The sequence below is a fragment of the Rhinolophus sinicus genome, linkage group LG09 (assembly GCF_036562045.2).
Source record: "Rhinolophus sinicus isolate RSC01 linkage group LG09, ASM3656204v1, whole genome shotgun sequence".
Classification (NCBI taxonomy): Eukaryota; Metazoa; Chordata; class Mammalia; order Chiroptera; family Rhinolophidae; genus Rhinolophus; species Rhinolophus sinicus.
This window is the reverse complement of record NC_133758.1, coordinates 85,883,699-85,908,169: the sequence shown is the minus strand read 5'-3', so window position 1 is coordinate 85,908,169 and position 24,471 is coordinate 85,883,699. Positions and strand designations below refer to the sequence as shown.

Here is a 24,471-nt window from a genome sequence, read left to right as displayed (position 1 = left end):
GTAACCTTGTTTGACTCATTTAGTTCTAGTAACACCTTTTGTAGTCCCTTATGATTTTCTACAGAGAAAGCCATGTTGTCTGAGAATACTGAGTTTTACTTCTTCCTCTTCAATGTATGTGCTTTCCGTTTCTTACTCTTGCTCACTGAACTAGCTATGACCTCTAGTGCAATGCTGAATAGAAGTGGTAAAAGTGGACATACTTGCAGTGTCCTTATACTGCAAGGGGGAAGCATTTGGTCCCTCACATTTGGGATTACTGTAGGTTTCACTTACATGCTAGCTATCACATTGACAAAATTCCCTTGTATTTCAAGTTTCTCGAGAGTTTCTTTTAATCATATCTACTGAGATGAGCATATGAGCATATTTTTTTCCATCAGTCTATTAGTATGGAAAATTCCATAGGTTGACTTTCAAATACTAAATCAGTCATACATTCCAAAGATGTTACTTGCCCATAATTTCTTATCCTTTTTATAAATTACTGACTTCAATCTGCTAATATTTTATTAAGGATTGTTATAACTATGTTCATGAGGAATATTGGTATGTAATAATTTTTCTTTTAATGTCTTTTTCTGATTTTGGTATGATGGTAATGCTGGCCTCATAAAAGTAGTTGAGATGTGTGTCGCCTTTTCTATATTCTGGAAGAGTTTGCACAGATACGATGTTAGTTCTCCCTCTAATATTTGGTAAAATACACTGATGAAACAAACTGGAACGGAAATTTTCATTTCTGGAAAGTTTTAACTCTAAATTCATTTTCATGTGGGTACACATTTTTTTCTTGAGTGAGCTTGGGTACTTTTTCCATAGTATTGTCTTCTTATAATAGAAATTTAACCATTTATTCTGTTATATTAATTAGCATAAAGTTCTTCACTATATTGGCTAATCCTTACAGTAGCTGTTAAATCTCTAATGATGGCCTCCCTTCTAATCTAACTTTTATCTTCTCTGACACGAATTACATGAAACTTATAGACATTTTATCTTCCATAGTTTTTCTGAATCAAAAATTCAGGTGAGGTTTGCCTGGGCAGATCTGGCTTGGTGTCTCTCATGAAGTTCAATCAAATGATGCCTGGGGTTGCAGTCAGCTGAAGGCTTTGCTGTGGCTGGACGATCTTCTTCTAAGATTCCTTCCTCACATGGCTGGCAAAGCGGTGCTTGCTGTTAGCAGGCTTAAATGTTTCCTTGTGTGGGCCTCTGCAGAAGGCTATTTGAATGTCTTCTCAACATGGCAGCTGAATTTTTCCAAAGCTGGTGATCCAAAAGACCAAGGAAGATGCCACATGCCTTTTCTTTCCTAGCCTCAGAATTCACACATCATTACTTCCTTCAAATACAACATTACTTCATTATACAGACTAGACAGGAGTCAATGTGGTAGAGGACTAAACAAGAGAGTTGATGCCAGGAGGAAAGGATCACTAGAGGATCATTAGATGAATGCGATGTAGAAAACGTAGTAATGTGATAGAGATTGACTTGGGGTTTGGACAACATTAATAGAATAAAATGAGAAGAACTCATTTACTGAAAAAGTTATTTCTGAACTAAGACTTGATAAGAAGAAACCAGCTAGTAACGATCATATGATATCATGGTTGTTTTTTTGTTTGTTTTTTGAGGAGGGCAGGAAACAGGAAATGGTACAAATAAAGAATAATATTTTGAGCGTGTTAAATTTGATATGCTTTTTAGAAAAGCACATGAAGATATCAGATAGGAAGATGGATAATTCTCAAGTTCAGGCAAGAGAGGAGAGAGCTTTAAATAGAAAGGGGAAATAGAGAATAGGGGCTAGAATAGCTAAAAAAAAAGGCCATGGCTTACAAGTAAATTGGTAATGTGGAAGATAAAATTGAGAAAACCCTTCGAATATATTAGCAAAAACATAAACAGATGGAGATCCTGAGAGAAAAGAAGATACTGGAGAATATGCCCAGGACACTGAATCCCCATTTAATACTGGTTGAGAAGAGAAGACCAAGACAAAGGAAAGAAATAAACAAAATAATAAACTAATAATAGAAAATTTCCCAAACCTAAGCCTTCAGACTGGGTCCCACACAGAACTGCACAAAAACAAACAAACAAACACATATCTAGTTACAGCCTGATAAAAATTAAAAAACAAAACAAAACCAATTTTGAGAGGGAAAGAATCCAAACAGGAAAACCACAGATTACAAATTAGGTTAACATCAAACTTATTACCAACTGTACATATTACAAGACAATGGGCAACGTGTTGATAATACTGAAGAAAAGGGACTTTGAAACTCACTTACTATACTTAGCCATATTTGAGGGCATACAAATTCATTTTCAGACATACAAGTACCCTTTCAACTATATATGACCCAGAGGAAATCAAGAAAGCTAAAAATAAATTAAGTCAGGTTCCATTAGAAACTTCATGCCTTGAGAAGTCTTCCTTTTTAGTGACAAAGATGAAATGACATAAAATTACATTTCATTCTCTACCAATTCAGTCACACTACTTGATTCTACAGTGAATAATATTTTCAAAACCATACACTGTAAATAGTGGCTATTGGTCTTAATTTTTTGAAACAACCGATACAAAAAGTACTCAAGATTTGTAGTTATATAATGGAAAGAAAATGCTATAAATTTTTTTATTTTCTTTTTTTTAAATTTATTTTTTAAATTTATTGGGGTGACAATTGTTAGTAAAATTACATAGATTTCAGGTGTACAATTCTGTATTACATCATCTATCAATCCCCTTGTGTGTTCACCACCCAGCGTCAGTTCTCCTTCCATCACCATATATTTGATCCCCCTTACCCTCATCTCCCACCTCCCACCCCCCTTACCCTCTGGTAACCACTAAACTATTGTCTGTGTCTATGAGTTTCTGTTTTCTCATTTGTTTCTCTTGTTCTTTTGTTGTTCTTGGTTTATATACCACATATCAGTGAAATCACATGGTTCTCTGCTTTTTCTGTCTGACTTATTTTGCTCAGCATTACACTCTCAAGATCCATCCATGTTGTCACAAATGTTCCTATATCATCTTTTCTTACCGCCGAATAGTATTCCATTGTGTATATATACCACAGCTTCTTTATCCATTCGTCTATCGAAGGACATTTTGGTTGTTTCCATGTCTTGGCCACAGGCCATACCACCCTGAATGCGCCCGATCTCCTCTATAAACTTTTTAACAGAAAAATTTGGTAACTGAAGGTTGTATAACAAGCAATCATTCGATTTTTATCTAAAATTGAAGAATGAAAAAATGAAGCCAAGACTTATATTGGTACTTCCAGAAGAACTTAAAAGAGAGACTGCTAACAATGCTTTCCTCTGCAGACTAAGGCACGGGGCAAGAGGAAAAGAATACTTGACTTTTAGTTTTATACTATTGAACAATTTGACTTTGTTTGTTAATATGTATTCATTTTTTTTATTTTAAAAAGTTCAAGAATTTTTTTTAATAAATGAAAGAGGAAAATGGTATACATAGAAAATTACAAAAATTAAAGATCACAAGGATTAGAAAGCTAAGAATAAAGTTATTATACAAATTCAATGGCTATAAAATGAACTCTGGATTTTCTAGCAATCTCATGAACACCTAAGAAGTGACCAGAGTTTTCAGAAGAAAATAATAATAGCTAAGAGTTCATTGAATTCTAACTTTTTCTAGGCATTCATTTAAATGCAAAATATGTACTTACTCGTTTAATGCTCACCACAAATCTATGGGGTAGGTACTATCACGATGCCCATTTTATAGATGGAGAAACTGAGGCACAGGGAGATTGAAACAGTTCCATAAACTCATATAACTAATAAGTGGTTAAGCCAGAATCTGAATCTATGAAGACTGGCTTCATATGAAAAAGGCAGTTACACAGAAAGACAGTATTTCCTGGTACTAAAAGCAGAGATAAATATCAACGAATACATTAAATATTATTTATAGTTGGTAAAAGAACTAACCTCTATGATTTTACTTATCTGCTACTTAAACTATAATTCAAAACATATTTTTCCTCTTGTCTGGAAAGATATAACTCAAGATATTGAGCCAGATGTCTAAATTTGGGACATCTCTAGCAAAACGACATCACAGAAGGCTAAGTTCTATATCCAAAAATAAATCAAAAGTAGTTTTGGATAACTTTTAATCAGCCTATGAATATCTAGTGATTACTACTTTCTTTTCGTAGGTATACAACCAGTAATTTTTTTTAAATCTTTTGCACTACTTCTATTAATTTTTTCTATTGACTTTATAATTTCAAGTTTAAAATTACTTTTCCTATAACTAACCATAGACCAACAAACATGAGGGCCTTTTAAGTATCTCCAAGAAGAGCATCGTTTAGTAAGTTCTAATGTAAAAGTGAATTGTGAATGGGTAGATAAACGTGCTAATTTAAATGAATTGAATGTAAACTATTTAGATTACTTTTTACGTAATGCAAGATCTGACAATGAGGACAGAACTTTATTCTAACTTTTAAACTAGTTACATTCTATCAACCACCAAAAATATTATAGGTTTTAAAATAACTGATACATTTTCTTTTTAGGTTTTTACCAGGTAACATTTAAATGTACAGTAAAGACATAATAAGTAGTATGAATCTATAGTCAAAAAGAATCTAAAGTAAATGTGTTGTGCAATATGGATTACATAGCATGAGTTAATTTAGAGCCATTCTGGATTGACCAAGTTCTTATCTCCAGAGTCCCCCAGAGCATAGATAGCACTGACATTATTGGTCAAAGTTGTGAAAGGTACTAACCAGATAAACGATGCTTCACAAACATGGGTCCATGAGCTGTTTTCAAGGCAAGACGTACCAGCCTACCAGAACTGTATGGTAACAATAACTGGGTTTATTACCTGTACCTGGATTTGGTGGAGTGTGGGTGTTTACAATGATTGAGCTGGTCACGTAGTAGAAATGTACCTCCATGACCAGCACTATAAGAGACCCCTACCACACACACACTGTGGGCTTCTTGGTACCAAGGTGCTACGTGAGCATGTCCATCCATGGTGGTTTAACATCTCGAGATGAACAAGTCCTGAGGGACCCAGTGGAGGGATAGTAAAGACTATGTGTGAGTCCTCCATACCCACCCCTTCAATGCTTACCTTTCTCCCACTGCTGCTGTGTTACATTATTTCTAAACACAAACTGTTGGAGTCCTGTGAGTCCTTTGTCAATCAATTTCTTACAGCAGTTAACATGATATTAGCACAGTACTCATTGTCAGTACTTAGTTTACATGTTAGCAAAATGGAGGAAATAATAATCATTTCCCAAGGCATTCAGCTAGGCCTCACTTCCCATACCCCAGAAACCTAGCCTGGTTGGAGGTGAACCACTTCTTCACAGTGGCCTAATATGCTTTAACTCGTACAAATGATGTAGGATTGAAAAATATATATACCCTTAAAAGTTATACTAAAATATTTGTATTATGAGGTCTCCATTGTGTTTAAAATGGTATATTAATGGAGTCTTCACTAGTACTATTACTTCATAAACTCAGGTATAGCAATTCAAAGTTTAATAAAATAAAGCAGAATAAGAGGTCAGATAGAAAAAGTAATTCTCTATAAGTGTGGGTGAAGTCACAGAACTTCACTGTGTGATTTTGATTCACCTCCAAATGCAGGCACCAGTTTCATACACATTTTCAGGAAATACATAAAAGTCTTGATCTCTAATACTTAAAAAATAATCATGTCCAAATCTAAGTTTCAATTTTCTCATCACCTCTAGCTTATGTTTCCCCTTTCTGGCTCTTTAAAAGCCATGACTTCCAATACATTCCTTCTAGTTCTGTGCTTAGTAGTTAGAAAAGTTCAAACTAAATTTAGTAATTTTTCAGATACAGTTTTCAAAAAATAAATTTTAGTCACTACTGAATGTGGTAGCTCAATCACCAATGAATAAGAAATACAGAACTATACATATTTGAAACCCTCAGTTTAAAATACTCCATTAAAAACACAAGTCTAGTTTTTGGATCCTGTTTTTTACATTAATACCTTATGAAGAACCACCACATAAAATATATTCAGGGGATTCAAATATTATGTTTAATAAGCTGAAGTTGAGAAAAGACTTTGTTTCTTACATTCAATTCATTGAGATCCTAGGTCACATAGTTTCAACCAATTAAGACCCAGCGTTAAACACTTTGGGGGAACAAAGGAGGTTACAGATCCCATTTTAACAACAAGATTTTTGCAAAGTGAATGGGAAATCATATGTATGCCTTTAAAAGACTAAAGTAGAATGTTCTGCAACCTCAAGGTCAAAAAAAGTGGTATAAATAATAAGTGTACCAGGAGGAAGAGATAAGTAGGGGATAGAGAGGTCAAGGAGGACTTCTTGGAGGGAAAAGAATCTGAAATATGTTCTTCAAGATAAGTAGGTTCTAAACAGGAGAGAGCATTTTAAACAGGAAAAAAAATGGCAGCGAGGAAGGCACCAAAAAGAAAAATGCACAAATCACATTTGAAGGATGATGACTGTACTTATAGGACTGCAGCAGAGCATGAACACAGGGAGAGGTGAGTGACAAGACCCGGTGGTCAGCATTTCTACAAGTCTTAGTTGTACTGCTAGAGTTACATAGAATGAGTCAATTCCTTTTTCTGATAGCCCTTCATATATTTGAAAACTGCTATTATGTTCCTCCCTTAGGGATACAGATTCAAGAAGGGAGAGATTGAAATCAGGGAGACCAGTAGAGAAGCCTTTGGCAATGTGTACAAGGCTTGAAACGGTAACAACATGAAATTATGAGAAGAAAGAAAGGGATGGTGATCATTTCATGTAACTACAGACTTTTCTCCAACTGAGAAATGTTCTTATAACTTGTGTATCTTATTTCACTTTTAAAATTCACTTTAAAGCCTAATGGGCAGTTTCAAAACCAAGTTTTATGGACACAGGAAAGTGCTGTCTCAAGAACTGACAGCAATCTCCAGAAAGACCATCGCATTTACTGAGGGGATAGTACGGTTCTGTCCTGTACTCTTCCAATTACTCTACATACTTTTCTCAGGACTATGGGTATTCTTGAAGCATCAACAGAGCATCCATAAAAGTCACTGAGGCTGTATTCCTTAACACATTCCCTTTAGCATTAAAGGGTGCTTTCCAACTGAAAAAGTCTAAATTCTAAAACTTTAACTCATGCGTGTGCAACATAAAATATGCTGCAATAAAATCCTAACGTTACCCTCTTTATACCAATATTAACTCAATGATATTTTCAGAATATTGGCAGTTTCATTTCGATGATGATAACACTAAAACACTTTTGTAATTACACATACTAAATCAAGTCTCCTATGTGTTTCTTCATAAGACTTATGGAAAAGTATAAGACATAAGCAATACTATATTTAAAAATAAGTACCCTATGACCAAATAAAACAAATATCAAAGCTTGACCTTAGTTGGCTCAGGACTACCTCTTATTTGTTTTCCAATCTTCAATTTTCAGAATCCCAGGATTAGATATAAACTTTAAGGTCCAAAAGAATGTACCCTCTGTCTTATTAAGTTGGAAAATTTATACTTGACTGAAGATTAGTCCTGCCTAATTCTTTAAAACAATAAAAATATTTTTAAAATACATTTATCAACCTCAAATCATTCAGCCTGCTTGTCTAAATAACATGTATCATTGGCTATATGTATGATAAGTTTAATTTACTGTATAACTGGTTTTATTAAAAGGATTTGAGCATAAATTCCTATTAATTGAGGATAGAAGTAGGAATTCTATCTTCCTAGTAATTCTTATTATATTAGCAATAAGACACACTAACATAGCTCAGTAATCAGCCATATTGATTCACTATATACTTCATATCTTCATGTCTTTCTAGAACAACATGATTTTTAGTTTTAAATTACATTTACATGAACTAATTATAATAAAGAAGGAAAATGAAAAACTAAAGGCAAGTTTTAACATTTAATAAAATCTCATTGTAATCACATATATTTATAAGTACAATTATAGAAAACTAAAATTCAACAAAATATCAAGTAACCAAATTGTACATATCTGAAGCCACATATTTACCTGACATTGCCCTTGGTGTTTCTGAGAACGGTTGCAGCAAAATTCTGTGTGACACCCACCAAGCTGATTCCATCTACTTCCACAATCTGGTCATTGACTTGTATTCTTTGGGAAGAGAGAAAAAATAAACCACAATTAATTTTTCTGATAATACATTACCATTCACAATAAATGAGTTGACAAAATACTTGATTTTTAAGATACTCTTATTGACGCAAAATTTGTCTTTTATATATAAGCTCCAAATCTTATTCAAATGCTTAATTTTATAGAAATTAATACAATTATACTAATTTTAAGATTAGTTTGGGGAAAAATGACATTTTTATCATATTGACTCTTCCCATCAATAAAAATTGAGCTCTACTATAATTACCCTGGGCAAGTGTCATGTATATCATATGTTGTTGCCATGTGTTAAGAAAAGTTATTTAAAGCTTGGGAATAGAAATAAAAGGAGGGCAGCACGTCCTTTCAATGTCATGTAGGTGCATTTCTTAACAGGCCCAACCAAGGATAATTTGGGGGAATGTATTTTAATTGATCCACTCTTTAAAATTGATTAAAAGTCCTGGACATAAGGAGTTGCATGTTAACTTGTAGATTTTTGTCCTGAAAAAAATTCAGATACTTTTCTTCTGTTAGAAAAGATAATCCCATAAGCAAGTTTATTTCCCTGTAGAGTATTTAACTAGTTTTGTATCTAACTTAGCAATGCTATTCTAATATTACTTTATTAACTTGCATTTAAATGCCTACTCCTAAAATGGTCTTTGTACCACATTTACCATGTGACTGGTTCTCCTAATTAATGAGTTGAATAAAGTCTGATACATGTTCATGTTATATTGATGAAAGTCATCTTTTTAACTCTTTGACTATTAGCCTATAATAGCTTTGAAGATTCCACTAAGATTCTAGAGCGGATTCACAAAGTCCATTTAACTCTGTTATCAAAGAAATGCACTTCACGGATTATTAGCATCTTAGCCTGGTCTCCAGAGTGATTCCAAAGCAGCAATAGAATTTCATCTTTGCTACCATGGTTTTTTTTTTGTGTGTGTGTGTGTGTTTCTAATTTAGTACCTTTGTCTTTCCAGGTTTTTGGCCAGTTTAGCTCTGGATCTAGTTTGCACTAGAAAATAACAACAACAATAATTCCCCACTGGTAGCAGCAATGATTGGGAGTGTAATTTTATAATCTGACCATTCAAGACCTCTATTAGTATTACGGGGATCTATTATCATTACCTAATACTACATGACAAACAATAAAGAATTTGAGTTGCTATCCTTTAATTATTTGTCTATTTGTGAGCGCAAACTACTTCATTTAAAAATTTTATGAACTCTAGAAAGGAAAATAGCCTTTTGAAAGCTTGACCAGTGAATTTTTGTGTTTCTTTGATCACTTAACCTGTTCCTGAGGTTGCAGAGCTGAAGCTACAAATTCTCGGAGTGGCTGTAATTGAGAGAAGCCATTACGTTTTACTGTGTGCGCATGAAGTAGGTCCCTAACTCAGGAGGGTATTTAATAAATTAAAGAACCAATAATCTCAGTTCACAGAGAATATTAAGCACTTTCATAAATCTTATATTCTAGTATCTAATGAAAACTTTAAATGTGCTAGACTTTTAATTTAAAAAAAACCTTAAATGCTACTAGATGCTCAGAAATACTTTTTTGTAAGAGCCCGAGTTCATGTAATAAAAGTGAGTCTTTAGACAAATAAACTAATTTAATAATTTTGGTTTAAAATGCAAAATTATGTTTCCTCCATGATTTTGTGAAGATGTGAGTTTGTACTTTCATGAAGAGACTAGTTAATCTGAAGTTCCTAAAATTCAGATCTGAATACTAATCAGACAAACTGATAGTACTCCTACATAAAGTTGGAAAGCACACAAAAATATAAAATGTGTTCAACTAAACTGAATTATAACTCTGACAAACTTTTATATCAATAGTAATTATGTTTTATACAGTATCAGCTTAAAACAGGATTTCCAAGATTTTGGTTATCTCTAAAACCTTGGTCATGAAGCATAGCTTTTCATACTGTATATGATGAGCACTGTAAAATTTCTGTTGAAAAACAAAAGTTCAAAACCATGTGTATTAATTCTCCTTGTCCCTTACATGTTTTGAGAAAATGTATTTTTGGCTTTGGCTTAGAGTTATAGATCTTTGAGTCTAAAACCTGTAGTCTAGTTATTTTATGGTTATGCATACATTCATCTTTAATAAAGAACAGTCTAAAGGAAAACTTCAGTCTAATGGAAAACTTTTTAGACCATTTCCATAGTCACTATAAAATACTACCATCAATTGTCAAACTAGCATGTGCTGATTTTAGAGAATATTTTGAAGTTATAAACATAATACATGTTCATGGTTGAAAATTTGGAAAATGTGGAACTATATAAAGAAAATAAAAATGTCATGTAATCCATCTAGAGTTGACCACTATTAAGAATATGCTGGTGAATTTCCTTCCAAAACTATTTTTTGTATACACTTTTGTTTACTTATCAAAATTAGTGAATCTATAATTCAAAATCACTTGAATATATAGTTTTATGGGGTTAATACTTTTTATTCATGATGATAGTATTTGTTGAGTGCTTACTACATGTCAGGCACTGTTCCATGCTCTTTATATTTTGCATCTTATTTAATCCTGCTAATGGCCCTGATTAAATATATTACTATTTCTGTTTTACACATAAGGAAGCTTTGGCTCCTCTTACATAGTTATAACAAATAAGTAGCAGAGCCTGGCTGTGAACCTAGGATATCTGAGTCCAGCATCTATACTTAAAGAATACATTATGTGATATTATATCATTAAATACTTTTCTACAACAGATCTCAAGGATATGTTATGCTGTAGTATTATATATGTAAGCTATTTACATAATTGTTATACTAGTATGGTGTTTTGAGCTTGACCAGGTTAGCATTTTTATATAAATATCACTGTGAATATCTCTGATTATTTCATTCAAATTACTTCCTAGGAGTGGAATTACTGTGTGAAGGTGCATTACATTTTAAATGCCAAATCGCCCTTCAGAAAGGTTGTTCAATTTGTACTCCCCTTAGCACTGTCAAAGAGCAGTGTACTGTACTTGTATTAAAATTGAATACAGTGTTAAAAAACATTTTAATAATTGATAAGTAAGACATTATTTTTAAATTTTAATTTCTTGTTTATGAGCCTCTCAAGATGTTTACCCGACACCTGTATTTCTTTCTTTCTTTTTTTAAAAATTATTTTCAGTATTTTTTTCCTGTTTCATTTTTCACAAATGTGTCATCATCTGTTCTTTTTTTGCCAATCTCCACAAATAAGTCCATACCAACTATCTTCACTTCTTAACTACATAGAACTTTCTCCTTTACTCCCCCAATCTAGTAACAAAAATGATAAAATACAATAAACAGAATTAAAGTGCAACTCTAAGCTTAAACACAGTAAAATTCTGTGCTTAGCTTCAACCTTTAATTTTCTTCAAATTTATCGCTTTGAAAATTATTCACCTACTTTTTGAGACATCCAGTACTGTTTTCTTAGACCAAATCATCTTAAATTTTTCAGTTTCATATTATAATCGCTTATTCTAAAGATTGATTCACCCAGAGAAACTTCCAGTTCTGCAAGCTCCATTCATGGTAAGAGCCCTATCCAGGTACACCATTTTTTATCTTTTTTTTTTTTTTTTTAAGATTTTATTGGGGAAGGGGAACAGGACTTTATTGGGGAACAGTGTGTACTTTCAGGACTTTTTCCAAGTCAAGTTGTTGTCCTTTCAATCTTAGTTGTGGAGGGCATAGCTCAGCTCCAGGTCCAGTTGCCGTTGTTAGTTGTAAGGGGCGCAGTGCAGCATCCCTTGTGGGAGTCGAACTGGCAACCTTGTGGTTGAGAGCCCACTGGCCCATGTGGGAATCGAACCAGTAGCTTTCGGTGTTAGGAGCACGGAGTTCCAACTGCGTGAGCCACCAGTCCAGCCCCCGCCATTTTTTATCTTTTATACTGTATTTTTACTGTGCCTTTTCTATGTTTAGATATATTTAGATACACAAATACCATTCTGTTACAATTACCTACAGTACTTATTTCAGTACAGTAAGATGCTATACAGGCTTGTAGCCTGGGAGCAATGGGCTATACCATGTAACCTAGGCATGCAGTAGGCTATAGCACTAGGTTTGTGTAAGTGCACTCTATGGTAGTCACACAATGAAAAAATCGCCTAATGGTGCAATTCTCAGAACATATCTCCATAATTAAGTGGCACATGACTAGATATACAACTCTAAGCAAGCCAAAATGTTACAAAGTTACTGTAATTTTGCATCATGCTAAGAAGTGTGTTCATCTTTGCACTTTAAGAAGATACAAAAATAGTATGTGTGGCTGCAGAAAATGATATTTGTTAGTCTGCTAAATTTCTTGTGTATGATAGGCAATTGTTATCAAGTTTCTATCTGCCAGTGAAAGTTGTTAAATAGCCCAGAAGTTCAATTTAATATGGATAATTGAGACTATGCTAGAAGCAATAGTGACAGAAAAAATATAATTGTGCAGATGAGGTAATGGGATGAATTTTTTGTCCAGAAAAAGGATAGTGGTTTAGTCCTAAGTAAAGTGTCAGCCTGTTCTAGAATATGAACAAACAATGAAGATAAAAACTTGAGTGTGTACATTAAGTTGAGGAAGGTTTGAAGAAGTCATTTTTATTTGCTTGAATCTCTTACCCTGAGAGAGGGTAACTTTTAGATGCAACCTCAGAGAACAATAACACTGATAATCTCTCTCAAATCTTGGCTCACAATGAGAAACACAGAAAAGACAAGACATGAATCCTGGTAGTAAAAAGTTAATGGACAGCTCTCTGCATCAGACTACGCCACACTATGAAGAATACAGACAAGCTGGACTTTCCAAAAATTTTCCAGAACAGCAGAGAAAATAATCTGTTTCCCCCTGGAAACACTGTCTACTGGAATGGAATTTATGGAAATGTACCTGGCTAATCTGTAAAAGGCAATTAGTCCTGGTCATTTCCACAAGTTTCCATGGGCCAGTAAACACAAGCGTGCATCGCTACGGCCTCACAGTCTGGTATTTCTGATATTCCTCAATTCCGAATCTAAAAACCAGTATCAATGGGGGTTAGGCTAATAAAAATATGTAAGTTGGACTATTCTAGGGTTGGTTTAATGTTATTGGGTAGTTATTTATTGGCATGATGTATCTGGCAAGGGGAAACAAAGAACAAAAATCCTACCTCAAAGGACTTATGTAAACAAAACAAGCCACGATAAATGAAAGGGAGACCAACGGGAGCAACAGTAATGAACTTTGGTCAACAGTCTTCCCCAAAAAGCTGAACAGCGAAGTTCTAACTGTATGTGAAAATACATCCATGTCAAAGCAGTAATAGCCCAACTCTCTAAAGGGTGAACAAGCAAAATATTGGGGCAGAAGAGTGACACAAGAGTGTGTGCAGAGAGGACACCATCAAATTAAGGAATCACAACAGAGGGACACAATTAAAACAGCAGTTTCCAACCATTCAGGGCTGTCTCAGGCTTGAGGGTACCTCAGGGGCACAGAGGGGTCCTGCAGGAGGGAGTCTGCTGCAGGGTAAGCATACAAATAGGACTCTTCCTTTGTTTTATGTCGCTGCTACCCAAAAGATAGTCAAAAACAATTAAAATCTTTTGAAAACCAACACTTGAATGAGGACAAACTACACAGCACCTAAATTCCACATTTGATAACCTTTCCCAAAAAACCTTTGAAAAGGACTGTGCTCTAAAATGATGATATTTAAAAAGCTTGAGAAGCAACCATAGAAGCCATAAACAAAGCAGATCCTAAACACATTTTTAATTTGCCGCTTCAGCACAGCATTATTACTATCTTATGTCAGTTGTCATCCATGCGATTTATTCTATCAGTATTTTCACTTGTGTTATTATAAAATTCATTTTGCTTTATAGATTTATTAAAGAGGATTGGAAAAATAATTAATGTATTAAAAGTATCCTATGTACAATCATAAAATTTCTGGTAATAAGAACTAATGGTTAATCAATTTAATATTATTTTACTAAAAAAGTAGAACTAAAACAGAAGATGGAAATAGCTATCATGTCACTCAGCTAAATTATAAGTTACCCTATATGAGGTAAGTTTGCACGAGAGAGAGAGAGAGAAAGATTAGAAGAAGAAAAAAGTTAGGCCCAAGTAAATGTTTTGAAAGTGATAAAAGCACAAGTATTACCGTGTTTCCCCAAAAATAAGACCTAGCCAGACCATCAGCTCTAATGCGTCTTTCGGAGCAAAAATTAATGTAAGACCCGGTCTTCTATAAGACCTGGTATCATATTATATTGTATTATATACTATATTATATTATACCCGATCTTATAGTATATTATATAAGATCCGGTTTTATATTAAAATAAGACTGGGTCTTATATTAATTTTCGCTCCAAAAGGCACATTAGAGCTGATGGTCTGGCTAGGTCTTATTTTTGGGGAAACACGGTAACTCATTTAACAAATATTTACTGAGCACCCTCTACCTTTCAGGCATCAGGTGAAAAGGTATAGACAGACATGAATAACTTAAGACACGAAAATTTAGTAAGCAGGACATAATATCAAAGAATAAGAAAGACTCAAAACTTTTTAACCACAATAGATGATTCAGGAGATAAATATCCCTGGCGAATTGTTTCAAGTACTCAAAATGTGGTGAGAGTTTATGAGACATATGGAAGGAGTAAAAGCAATCACAATAAAAAAGGCTTCTTGTGTTGGAGAAGAAGAAACAAGGAAGAAAAGAATTTTCTACACAGGTCTGTTATTGAACACCCCTTGAAGAAAGTGTGACCAAATTTGAGATTAAATTGAAATACTTTTCTTAAATAAGGGAGAGTTATGAAAAAAGTAAAGCAAGTTAGAAAGGTATAACACAGACTCATATTTTTAAAGCTAAAAGGAACTATAAAGAACTTCTAATCCAGAACTTTAATAATTTTGTCCACAACTGAGGTCTGAAGAGTAACTTTCCCGAGGTCACATGGTGATAACATTATTTTCAGTTGTAGTTTAAAGTACATATATACAAGTTTTACATATTCTCTATAGAAAAATTAAATATTCCATATTAGCTGAATTTAAAAAAACACACAGTCATTTAACACTTGGTATGTATTAATTCTAGGCTTTTTGAGAGAGAGAGAGAGAGAGAGAGAGAGAGAGAGAGAGGTAGGTAGGTAGGCTGAGGGGGGAATGAATAAATAGAAAATATCCATACAAGAATGGCATCATACTAATAATCATAATGTGTGAATCCTTAATACAATATATTTTCTATATCTATAAGCATATATATAACATAACTTTAAAAATCATTCTTGACTGGAGGCAGCAACTAACTGTTCCTTTTGTAATTTTTTTATACTGATACCTTTTAAATAGGAAACATTTAAATCCTGTGCATATGAGCACACCAATAATTGTGATAATAATAATAATTTAAAAGACGCAAACACTACCATAGGTCTAATAATGAGACCGCTTATTTTCACATATAGATATACCTTCAATTTTCATACACATATAAAATGAAATGTATGAATTGAAACATTTCTAAAATCCCTCTGACCATCAAAGTTTTATTATTCTGTACATATATTATATATATCTTTATATAGCTTTCATAAGACTTGCCGCACTATTTTCTTAATAACTTTCAAGCTTATTCCTACTTCATTCAAGAACAGTTTCATAAACTGTACTGTAAAAGGTGTTTTATTTACATAAGCTTATTTAGTACTTATAACAACAATGTAGGTAACATGAAAATTAAGTAATTTGTTCAATTATCCCACAGCTATAAGTAGAGGGGATGAAATTAAGACTACTGGTCACATGATCCCAAGGATTCTGCTCATTTTCATTACATCAAGTTGCCTTTCTTAATATATTCACTGAGGCATTTATTAAGCATCTATTATAACAACAACAGGATTATTATACTAGGAAAACATTCATTTGAAAGGACTGTGGAAAGGCACATTGGGACTAATAAAGCAAAGCGCTCATATTGGCGGAAATACTAAAACTACTCAAAAGAACAAATCAGTAAATAGGTTAATAGAAAACAAGCCTAATGTTTAAAATGAGTAATGGAAAACAAACAGGGCTGAGTTTAGAGCAACAGGAACTGGCTGAGGGCCAACTGCAAAATTTTCTACCTTTTTAATTTTTTAATTAATTTGTATTTTGGTTTCGTTTTATGGCTCATTTACTTAAGAGGGATGGTTCATAATAATTTAGCATTGTTTAAATACTAATAATAAGAATTATTTCCTATCACTTTAGGATGACTTAAGTTTTACATGAAACAGAGAAATTATGCAGATTTTACAAACAGATTTTAACTTACTTGGAAGAAAGATTCTAAATTAATAATGGAAATATTTACTACTACCATTATGTAATTCATTTAAAAGGCCAAAGAGATTATATTTCCTTAACTACTCTGAAATGCAAGAAGACTGTTAATAAATTAGTTTTAAACACAAAATATTAATATTCCACTTTCTTTGTGTTAAATGTGATTGATACACATTCAGTCAGCTGGACATTCACTCAAAAGACTCATTTCAGACCTTTTCTATTCAAGTGCTATGGAAATACAAATAAAGCTACTGACCAAGATGTGGCCCCTAACCTCATGGACAGAGATGATACTGAAGGTGTGGCTTCTATTTTAATAAATTAATTTAGTTTCCCTTGGGAAACATCTGTGTGTATCTATGTTTTTAGGATTATGAAAGAAATAATGCTACTAAAGGTCTCAACAGATATTTGCAAATGATTTTCAACATGCTTTATTATTTCTTGAGAAGATGGTTAAGTATACATACTTAAACCTGGCAGGGGGTGGGGGGATCAATGTTTCTAGAAAAATAAAATGCCATTGCTTTGAATTTGGCACTCCTATTCTTGGGTCTACCTTTATTTCCATTGCCAACCTTCTGCTTCAGCCCCAACCTGATGATGCATCAGGAGCTTCGTGGGAAGATTAATCAAAATCTTTAAAGACACTTGAGATGTTGAAAGCTAAGACAAAACCATGACCCTCTGTTGCCCTGGTCTACAACCAAATTGCCCAAGGTGGATATTTAAAGCAAAGACTGCCAGACCCCTCTCCTAGAGCTTTAATTTCACAGGTTGAAGTGGCACTCAAGAACCTGTGCTTTTAGACAGAACACATTTTGAGAGACATTAACCTCCTGAATTACCATCATCGCAGAATTAGAGTTCCTATTTTCTCTTCCATTTCTGTCATTTTCAAAAATTCCAGAACTATTATCATTTGTTTCAATATTTCTTTTTTTAATTTTTGTAAGAGTTTATTTGAGACAAACTGATGACATATGCTGGGGAGCAAGATGTCAAATGCTCCAGAGAATAAGTTTTGCAGCTTCTTTTAGGCATTTGAAATTAAGGAGGGAACAGTAAACCAGATTACAAGGAGAAGGGGAAAAGCAAGGTGGGGATTGGATTACAGCAAAATTAACAAGATTACATGCTGTTTTGAGTGTGAATACCCTCTTTGAGGGGTATTACCTCTGGCATTTCAAAGGTGTGTTAACCTAGAAGCATAAGAACAATGGACAGGACTTGCTTAAGTAAGGCAAAAATAAACCATTTAGTTATACGCCTCGGGTGTGACTATCCACCATCATCTGCCCAGTTAGGAATGCATGATCAGATCACCCTGTGAGGTTACTTGCCATAGAACCCCTTTGTTTTGTCCACAGTTCCCTCCTTTGGTTATAAATCAGTCTGAAGGATGCAGTGATGACCAACCTTTTCATCACATAGTGTGGTCTCACAGTGCAAGGAAGGCTCATTCCTAGGAAGTCTCAGTATCAACTCATCTTGTTGACCACTGGGGATGGGGCAATATCATAACCATGGGATCTGAGTTGAGGCTGAATTTTTCCCCGAAAAGGGAAGGGCAGGTAAATGGAAGGCAGTCAGGTTTTATGGCCTTCACTGTGAAAACAAATACACTGGATCATTTCTGTCCTGTGAACTATCATGATCTGAGTTTTGCCTTCTGTCTTATTTTTCCGTTTTGATATTTCTGAAGTGAATCTACATGCTGATCTCCATAGTACATATTCTCCCCAGTTCCTACTAGATAGATAGGTGAATTGTTGATACAAAGATAGACATAGAAAACAGATCCATCCACCCATTTATTATCAGGAATTCTGCCAACAAAGCAGAAAGCAATTGAAGTGTTCTAACATTTTCCACATATGAGACACACTCTGACATTCTGTCCTAAAAAATCAAAAGAAGAAAGCTAACCCTGGAAAACAATTCCTAGAAAACCTTCCTAGGTTTCAGTTGTTAAATAACAGTAGTTAGCTTACCTGCCATCTCGCTGAGCAGCACCACCTTCTGTTACTGTCTTAACAAATATTCCCAGCTTTTCAAGTCCAGCATCTGCTCCAACACCCATTCCGATAATACTTATACCAAGTCCATCCTCATCTATGAAAAAGGGGAAAAAACACAAAAACCTAAATGTTAACACTAATCCTCAATTAGCTGGTGAGACCTATTTGCTGCTTTTAATTCTGTTCTTTACGGACTATACGATATGCTTGCCTTGCAGAATTTTTGTTCTATGCTGGGGAGCAAGGGTGTCAAATAAGACCCTCCATAAGTTTAGTCTCACTTTACTATTGTAGTTAGATATTCATTGTGATCCCAAGAAAAGCTAATAATTTGATTATTAAGTAATCAATCTACCTTAAAACACAGCCTATCTAAACAATATAATATTTTAAGCACAAAAACATCTATACTCAAGCACATTGATTTTATTTATTTATTTATTTATTTGGAATAAAATTCTTGAAGTCATACTTTCTTTCTTTGAGAAAAAATATTTTCTATTGTCTTTTACTCACTCTGAAGGTTGTCTGATTTCATTCCCATTAATTATCCATTTTGTTTTTGTCCTGCTTTCACAAAGAATTTTTTTTTGTTTCAGTAGTTTTATAACAATGTATCTCTAGCTTGACTATTCTGGCTCAATTTTTCCTGGCTGAGACATATATATTATTTTAAATAAATGTGACCATAATGTATCTGGAATTTCCCCTTTATTTATGTAGTCTTCTTTTCTGTTTTACTTGTTCCATATCCCTATTCATATTAACAAGATGGTATGTGTCTTTCAGTACTTTTGTCCTACTATACAAGGATGTAATCTTATCACCAAGTACAGTATATATATATGTGGCTTGTTTTTCCTTCCTATTTGCTTTACACAAAAAAGGTCATCTTATACCTACTTCTCTCTTCAGCTTACTTTTCTAATTCGATAATACCTCGTAGATATCAACTTATATAGATTTAAATCACTTCTAATGATTGCATACTATTTTGTGGTGTGATGGTATCATAATATATCCAACCATTTCTCCAGTGAGAGGCATTCACTTTCGTTTCCATTTTATTGGCCGTGTGAACAATACTGACAAACACCTTGTTTTTAATTCACTTACAAATCATGTGTTTATCCGTATTTCCATTTGTCCTTTCTATAAACATATCTATTTTAACATCAATGAAATAAAAGATACTCTATTTTGCATTCCACGTTTTTTTGGTTAACATTCAAAGTTATTTTCTGATAGCCTCAAAGTCTTTGTAATTATGGTGTATTCTCTGCATAAAAAAAGTGGATACTAACTAACACTGGTGGATTACTAAAAGAAATCTGCTTCATGTACTAAGCAGAATACCCAATGCTTTCAAAAGATTTTTTAGCAATAACCTTTAATATACTAAGTATTCTTAATGAGCAATGTTTTGAATAGGATTCATCTCATTGAGTATTACTTGTCACCAACTTCTACTTTACGTATAAGTACAATTCATAATCCCACATTCTAAATAAAGATGTTTAAAAATACATCATTTAGCAAAAGTGTGATTTGTTTGCTCAGTTGTGTGCTGAAGAAAGCTTTACAGAATGTTCTCCCTGGAGACACTACCTGACGTGACCCCCAGCTGAAGGCACTTCCACATTGGTTCTGGGCACAGGTGTCTCTCCTGTGGGAGAACTTTAATGCTGACTAACGTATGAGTGACGGCTGGAGACTTTTCCTTCATTTCTTACATTTAGAATGTTTGCACACAGGTGACTTCCCATATTTATTTCATTCAAATCGTTCATAAAGAGACTTTTTCTTGCTAAAATTTTTCCTACATTCATTACAGTTTTAGAGTTTCTCCACAGAATGAGTTTTCTTGTGCACATGAAGTTTGGATCTGTGCTGAAGGTTCTTCCTCACTGGTTACATGTATAATGTTTCTTCTCTCTTACGTGAATTCTCTTATGTGTATAAAGATGAGCCGTACGGCTGAATTCTTGCCTGCACTTATCACATTCATAGGGTTTCTCTATAGAGTGTGAATTTCAGCATGTGATGAAGGGATGAACGACGACCCAAAGCTTCTCACCATTTTTATTTATATCCAAATAAGTAATAAGTTCTCCCTGCACGTGTGTTTGCTACTGTTTTAAGAGATAATCACTGTAGACTCTTGCACATTGAATAATGCCAAAGGGTTTCTCTCCTATATGAAATCTCTGGTGTATATGAAGTATTAGCTGAATTCTTCACATTCATTGTATTTATAGGAGTTTCTCTTCATCATGAATTATCACACATCAAGCCAAAGTTCACCTGTAAGTGAAACTTTCCCATACTTAGTGCATTTAAAGGGCGCTTCTCAAATGTTGATTCTCTGTCCTATCATGCCATTTAGTGGTTTCTTCTTACAAATATCCTGCATGAAAGTTGCATCGTAGTTTTTCAATCCATTTTCCCTGCCTGGACTCAGGCTTTAGCAAAATTATCTTTCTTCCTTCCATAGCTCCTCTTGTTGCTCCAACTGGGAAATTACTTAGATTTGCAAATCTGAAAACCCAGTTGTGGGAAAAGTTATGTTAGTTTGAGCCATCCTCAATTCCCGTGCAGAACACCCAGGACACAGGGTGATAACTGACAGGCGATGAAAGGAAGAGTGCAATGAACCCACGGAGTCCAGAGGACTGATCTATCTCTGTACAGCTTTCTCTGAGCTGTGTGTGTCACGCCTGAGTGAAGTCCAGAGCCACAGGCCTGAAGGCCACTGATTCTTGTGGCTGCACTGTCACGGACCCAGCAGCCACCCTGCCTTCCTCTGTATACACCCTCCCAGGGGCAGGCTGCTTACTAAATAGGCCAAAGCAGCCAGGTAAAGATGGAAAAGACTGGGAGGCTCCGTTATTATGGAAGATGCTATCACCATGCTCTGGAGCTCAGAGCTTATTTTTTCTCTCAGGGAAGACACTTGTGTTGGTTTAGAATTCCCCTCATTGCTAGTGAGATTTGAGCTTGCATTCATATGAGCATGGGTCATTACATTTCCTCTTCACTAAACTGCCCATTTTTCTATTGAGTTTTACTTGTCTCTTTTTTCCCAATAATTTGCAAAGATTGTGAGCATAACATGGATATTAACTCCATGTCATCTACAATAAAGATTTTCCTCCCTCAAATTTATCACTTATCGATGACCTTTAATTGACAACATTACTTTTAAAAGCTTAAATTTTTGGATAATTTAATTGTTCCATCTTTTCCTTTATAACTTCTGGTTTTCCATTTTGGTTAAGCCCCTTTTCCCACAAGCCTAGATGCAATAGGTAGTCTTAAAAATCTTTGTTAAATATATTTATTATTTTATTTTTAATATTTAATTATTTAATCCATGTAGGGTCGTTTTTATATATTACATAATAAAAATAAAAGTGTCCAACTTTATATTCTTTCAGATAGATGTTCAGTTATATCAGAACAATATGTAAAACACTCTGTTACTTCTAAATTAGAGTATCATATGTGTCATATATAACATTAAATTCTCATGCACACTAACATCTTTGTCTGGATTTTCTTTTTTGTTCCACTGATCAATAGCTATGTGAATACAATTTGTTCTGATTACAGAGGCTTTATATTATATTCAGATATTTGGGAAGTTAAATAATTTCACATTTATTTTCATTCTTCCCTTAGGTCTACATTTTTCTGTATAAAATTTAGAATTATATTATAGAATCCCCTCCCCTCACCCTCTTTGATGGCAGTTCTATTTGAAGTGCATTAAATTTACTTATAAATGTATAGGTATCAGAGATACAGTACAGGAGAGATTCTTCTATACTGACTCTTCTCATCCAAGAATATGGTATAGCTTTCTATGTGCTTAGATCTTACATCTTTCAAAAAGATGTATTTTCTACAGATAAATTCTATGTTTTTCTTGGTGATTAATTTAATAGTATTTTGTTTTGGTGGTGCTATTATAAATGAAATACTGCTCCCATTTTCATTTCTAGATTTTTAATTTAAATATAGAGGAAAAAAACCTGTTAATTTTCCTATATTTATCTGGGGCCTGACCTCCTCTTTTATAAATAATCTTATTAATTCTAATATTTTTAAATTAGAATAAATTTGGTATATATATATATATTTGGTTTTTCATATGTAATATATATATATTACATGTTATATATATATATTATCTATAAGCAAAAGGTTACTTTTCAGGTTTTATTTTCTATTGTTTATACTGATTATTATATTTAAAGATCATTCAAAATGTGACTTCTGGTTTTAATTGAAATAATTTTAGTGTTTACTCAAAAGTACAATTTTCTGTTAGCATTATAATCTATAATTTATATCATATTTAGGTTTCCACACACTAACAACAATCTATCAGAAAGAAAAATTAAGAAAACAATCCCATTTACAATTGTACCAAATAGATAAAATATCTACGAATAAACCTAACCAAAGAGGTAAAAGATCTTTACACGGAAAGCTATATGACATTGAAAGAAATTGAAGAGGACACAAATTAATGAAAAGATAGCCCATGCTCACGAGTTCCAAGAATACATTAAAATGTCCATACTGCCCAAAGCAATCTATAGATTTCATATGATCCCTATCAAAATTCCAATGGCATTTTCCACAGAAATAGGACAAACAATCCTAAAATTTGCATGGAAACACAAAAGACCCTGTATAGCCAAAATAATCTTGACAAAGATGAACAAATCTGGATGCATCACATATCCTGATTTCAAAGGTATAGTAATCAAAACAGTATGGTACTTCCATGTAAACAGACATATAGACCAATGGAACAGAATAGAAGGCTCAGAAATAAACCTATATATACATGGTCAATTAATTTACGAGAAAGGAGCCAAGAATATACAATGGGGAAAGGACAGTCTCTTCGATAAATGGTGCTGGGAAGACTGGACAGCCACCAGCAAAAAAATAAAACTGGACCTCTATCTTATATCATACACAAAAATCTACTCAAAATGCATTCAAGACTTAAATTTAAGACTTGAAACCATAAAACTCCTAAAAAAACAAAACAAACAACAACATGGGCTTAGGCAGCTCCTTGACACTGGTCTTGGCAATAACTTTTTGGATTTGACAACAAAAGCAAAAATAAACCAAGTGGGATGACATGAAACTAAACAGCTTCTGTACACCCAAAGAAACCATCAACTGAATGAAAAGGTAACTGATGGAATAGGAGAAAATATTTGCAAATCATATATTTGATAAGGGGTTAATATCTAAAATATATAAAGAAGTCATGCAACTCAACAGCAAGAAAAAGAATTCAGAAATAGGCAGAGGAATTGAACAGACAGTTTTCCAAAGAAGATATACAAATAGCCAATGGGCACATGAAGAGGTGTTCAACATCAGTAATGATCAAGGAAATGCAAATCAAAACCACAAAGAGGTATCACTTCACATCACTTAGATTAGCTACCATCAAAAAGACAAGAGATAACAAGTGTTGGCGAGGATGCAGAGAAAGGAGAATACTCATGCACTGTTGATGGGAATATAAATTGGTATAGTCATTATGGAAAACAGTATGGTGGTTCCTCAAAAAATTAACAATAATTGTACTTCATTTGGTTCTCTTCTAGTTCAATCTTTCTAGTTCGACTTTTATTATGAAATATAGCATACAAACATAAGTTTTATGAAATCATTCATTTGCAAAACATTATGTTTAAAGAATAAAACATTCATATACTAACAGAGACACAGAATATTAGCAATACCCAAAAAGCCCACTATGTACCCCTCTCTGATATAGTAACTCTTCCCTCAGTAATCATTATCCTAAATAT

At 33.7% G+C, this 24,471-nt stretch overlaps 1 protein-coding gene across 15 annotated transcripts in view; it reads right to left on the bottom strand.

The window, feature by feature from the left end:
• Positions 1–24,471, bottom strand: part of PPP1R9A (protein phosphatase 1 regulatory subunit 9A) — a 272,874-nt gene that overhangs the window by 103,891 nt on the left and 144,512 nt on the right. For all 15 annotated transcript variants that reach the window (XM_019729733.2, XM_019729737.2, XM_019729732.2 and 12 more), the window contains 2 exons: positions 18,596–18,716; positions 8,116–8,220 (listed from right to left, as the gene is read on the bottom strand). In XM_019729733.2, the coding sequence (XP_019585292.2) occupies positions 8,116–8,220; positions 18,596–18,716 (226 nt within the window). The remainder of the gene's footprint in view (positions 1–8,115; positions 8,221–18,595; positions 18,717–24,471) is intronic.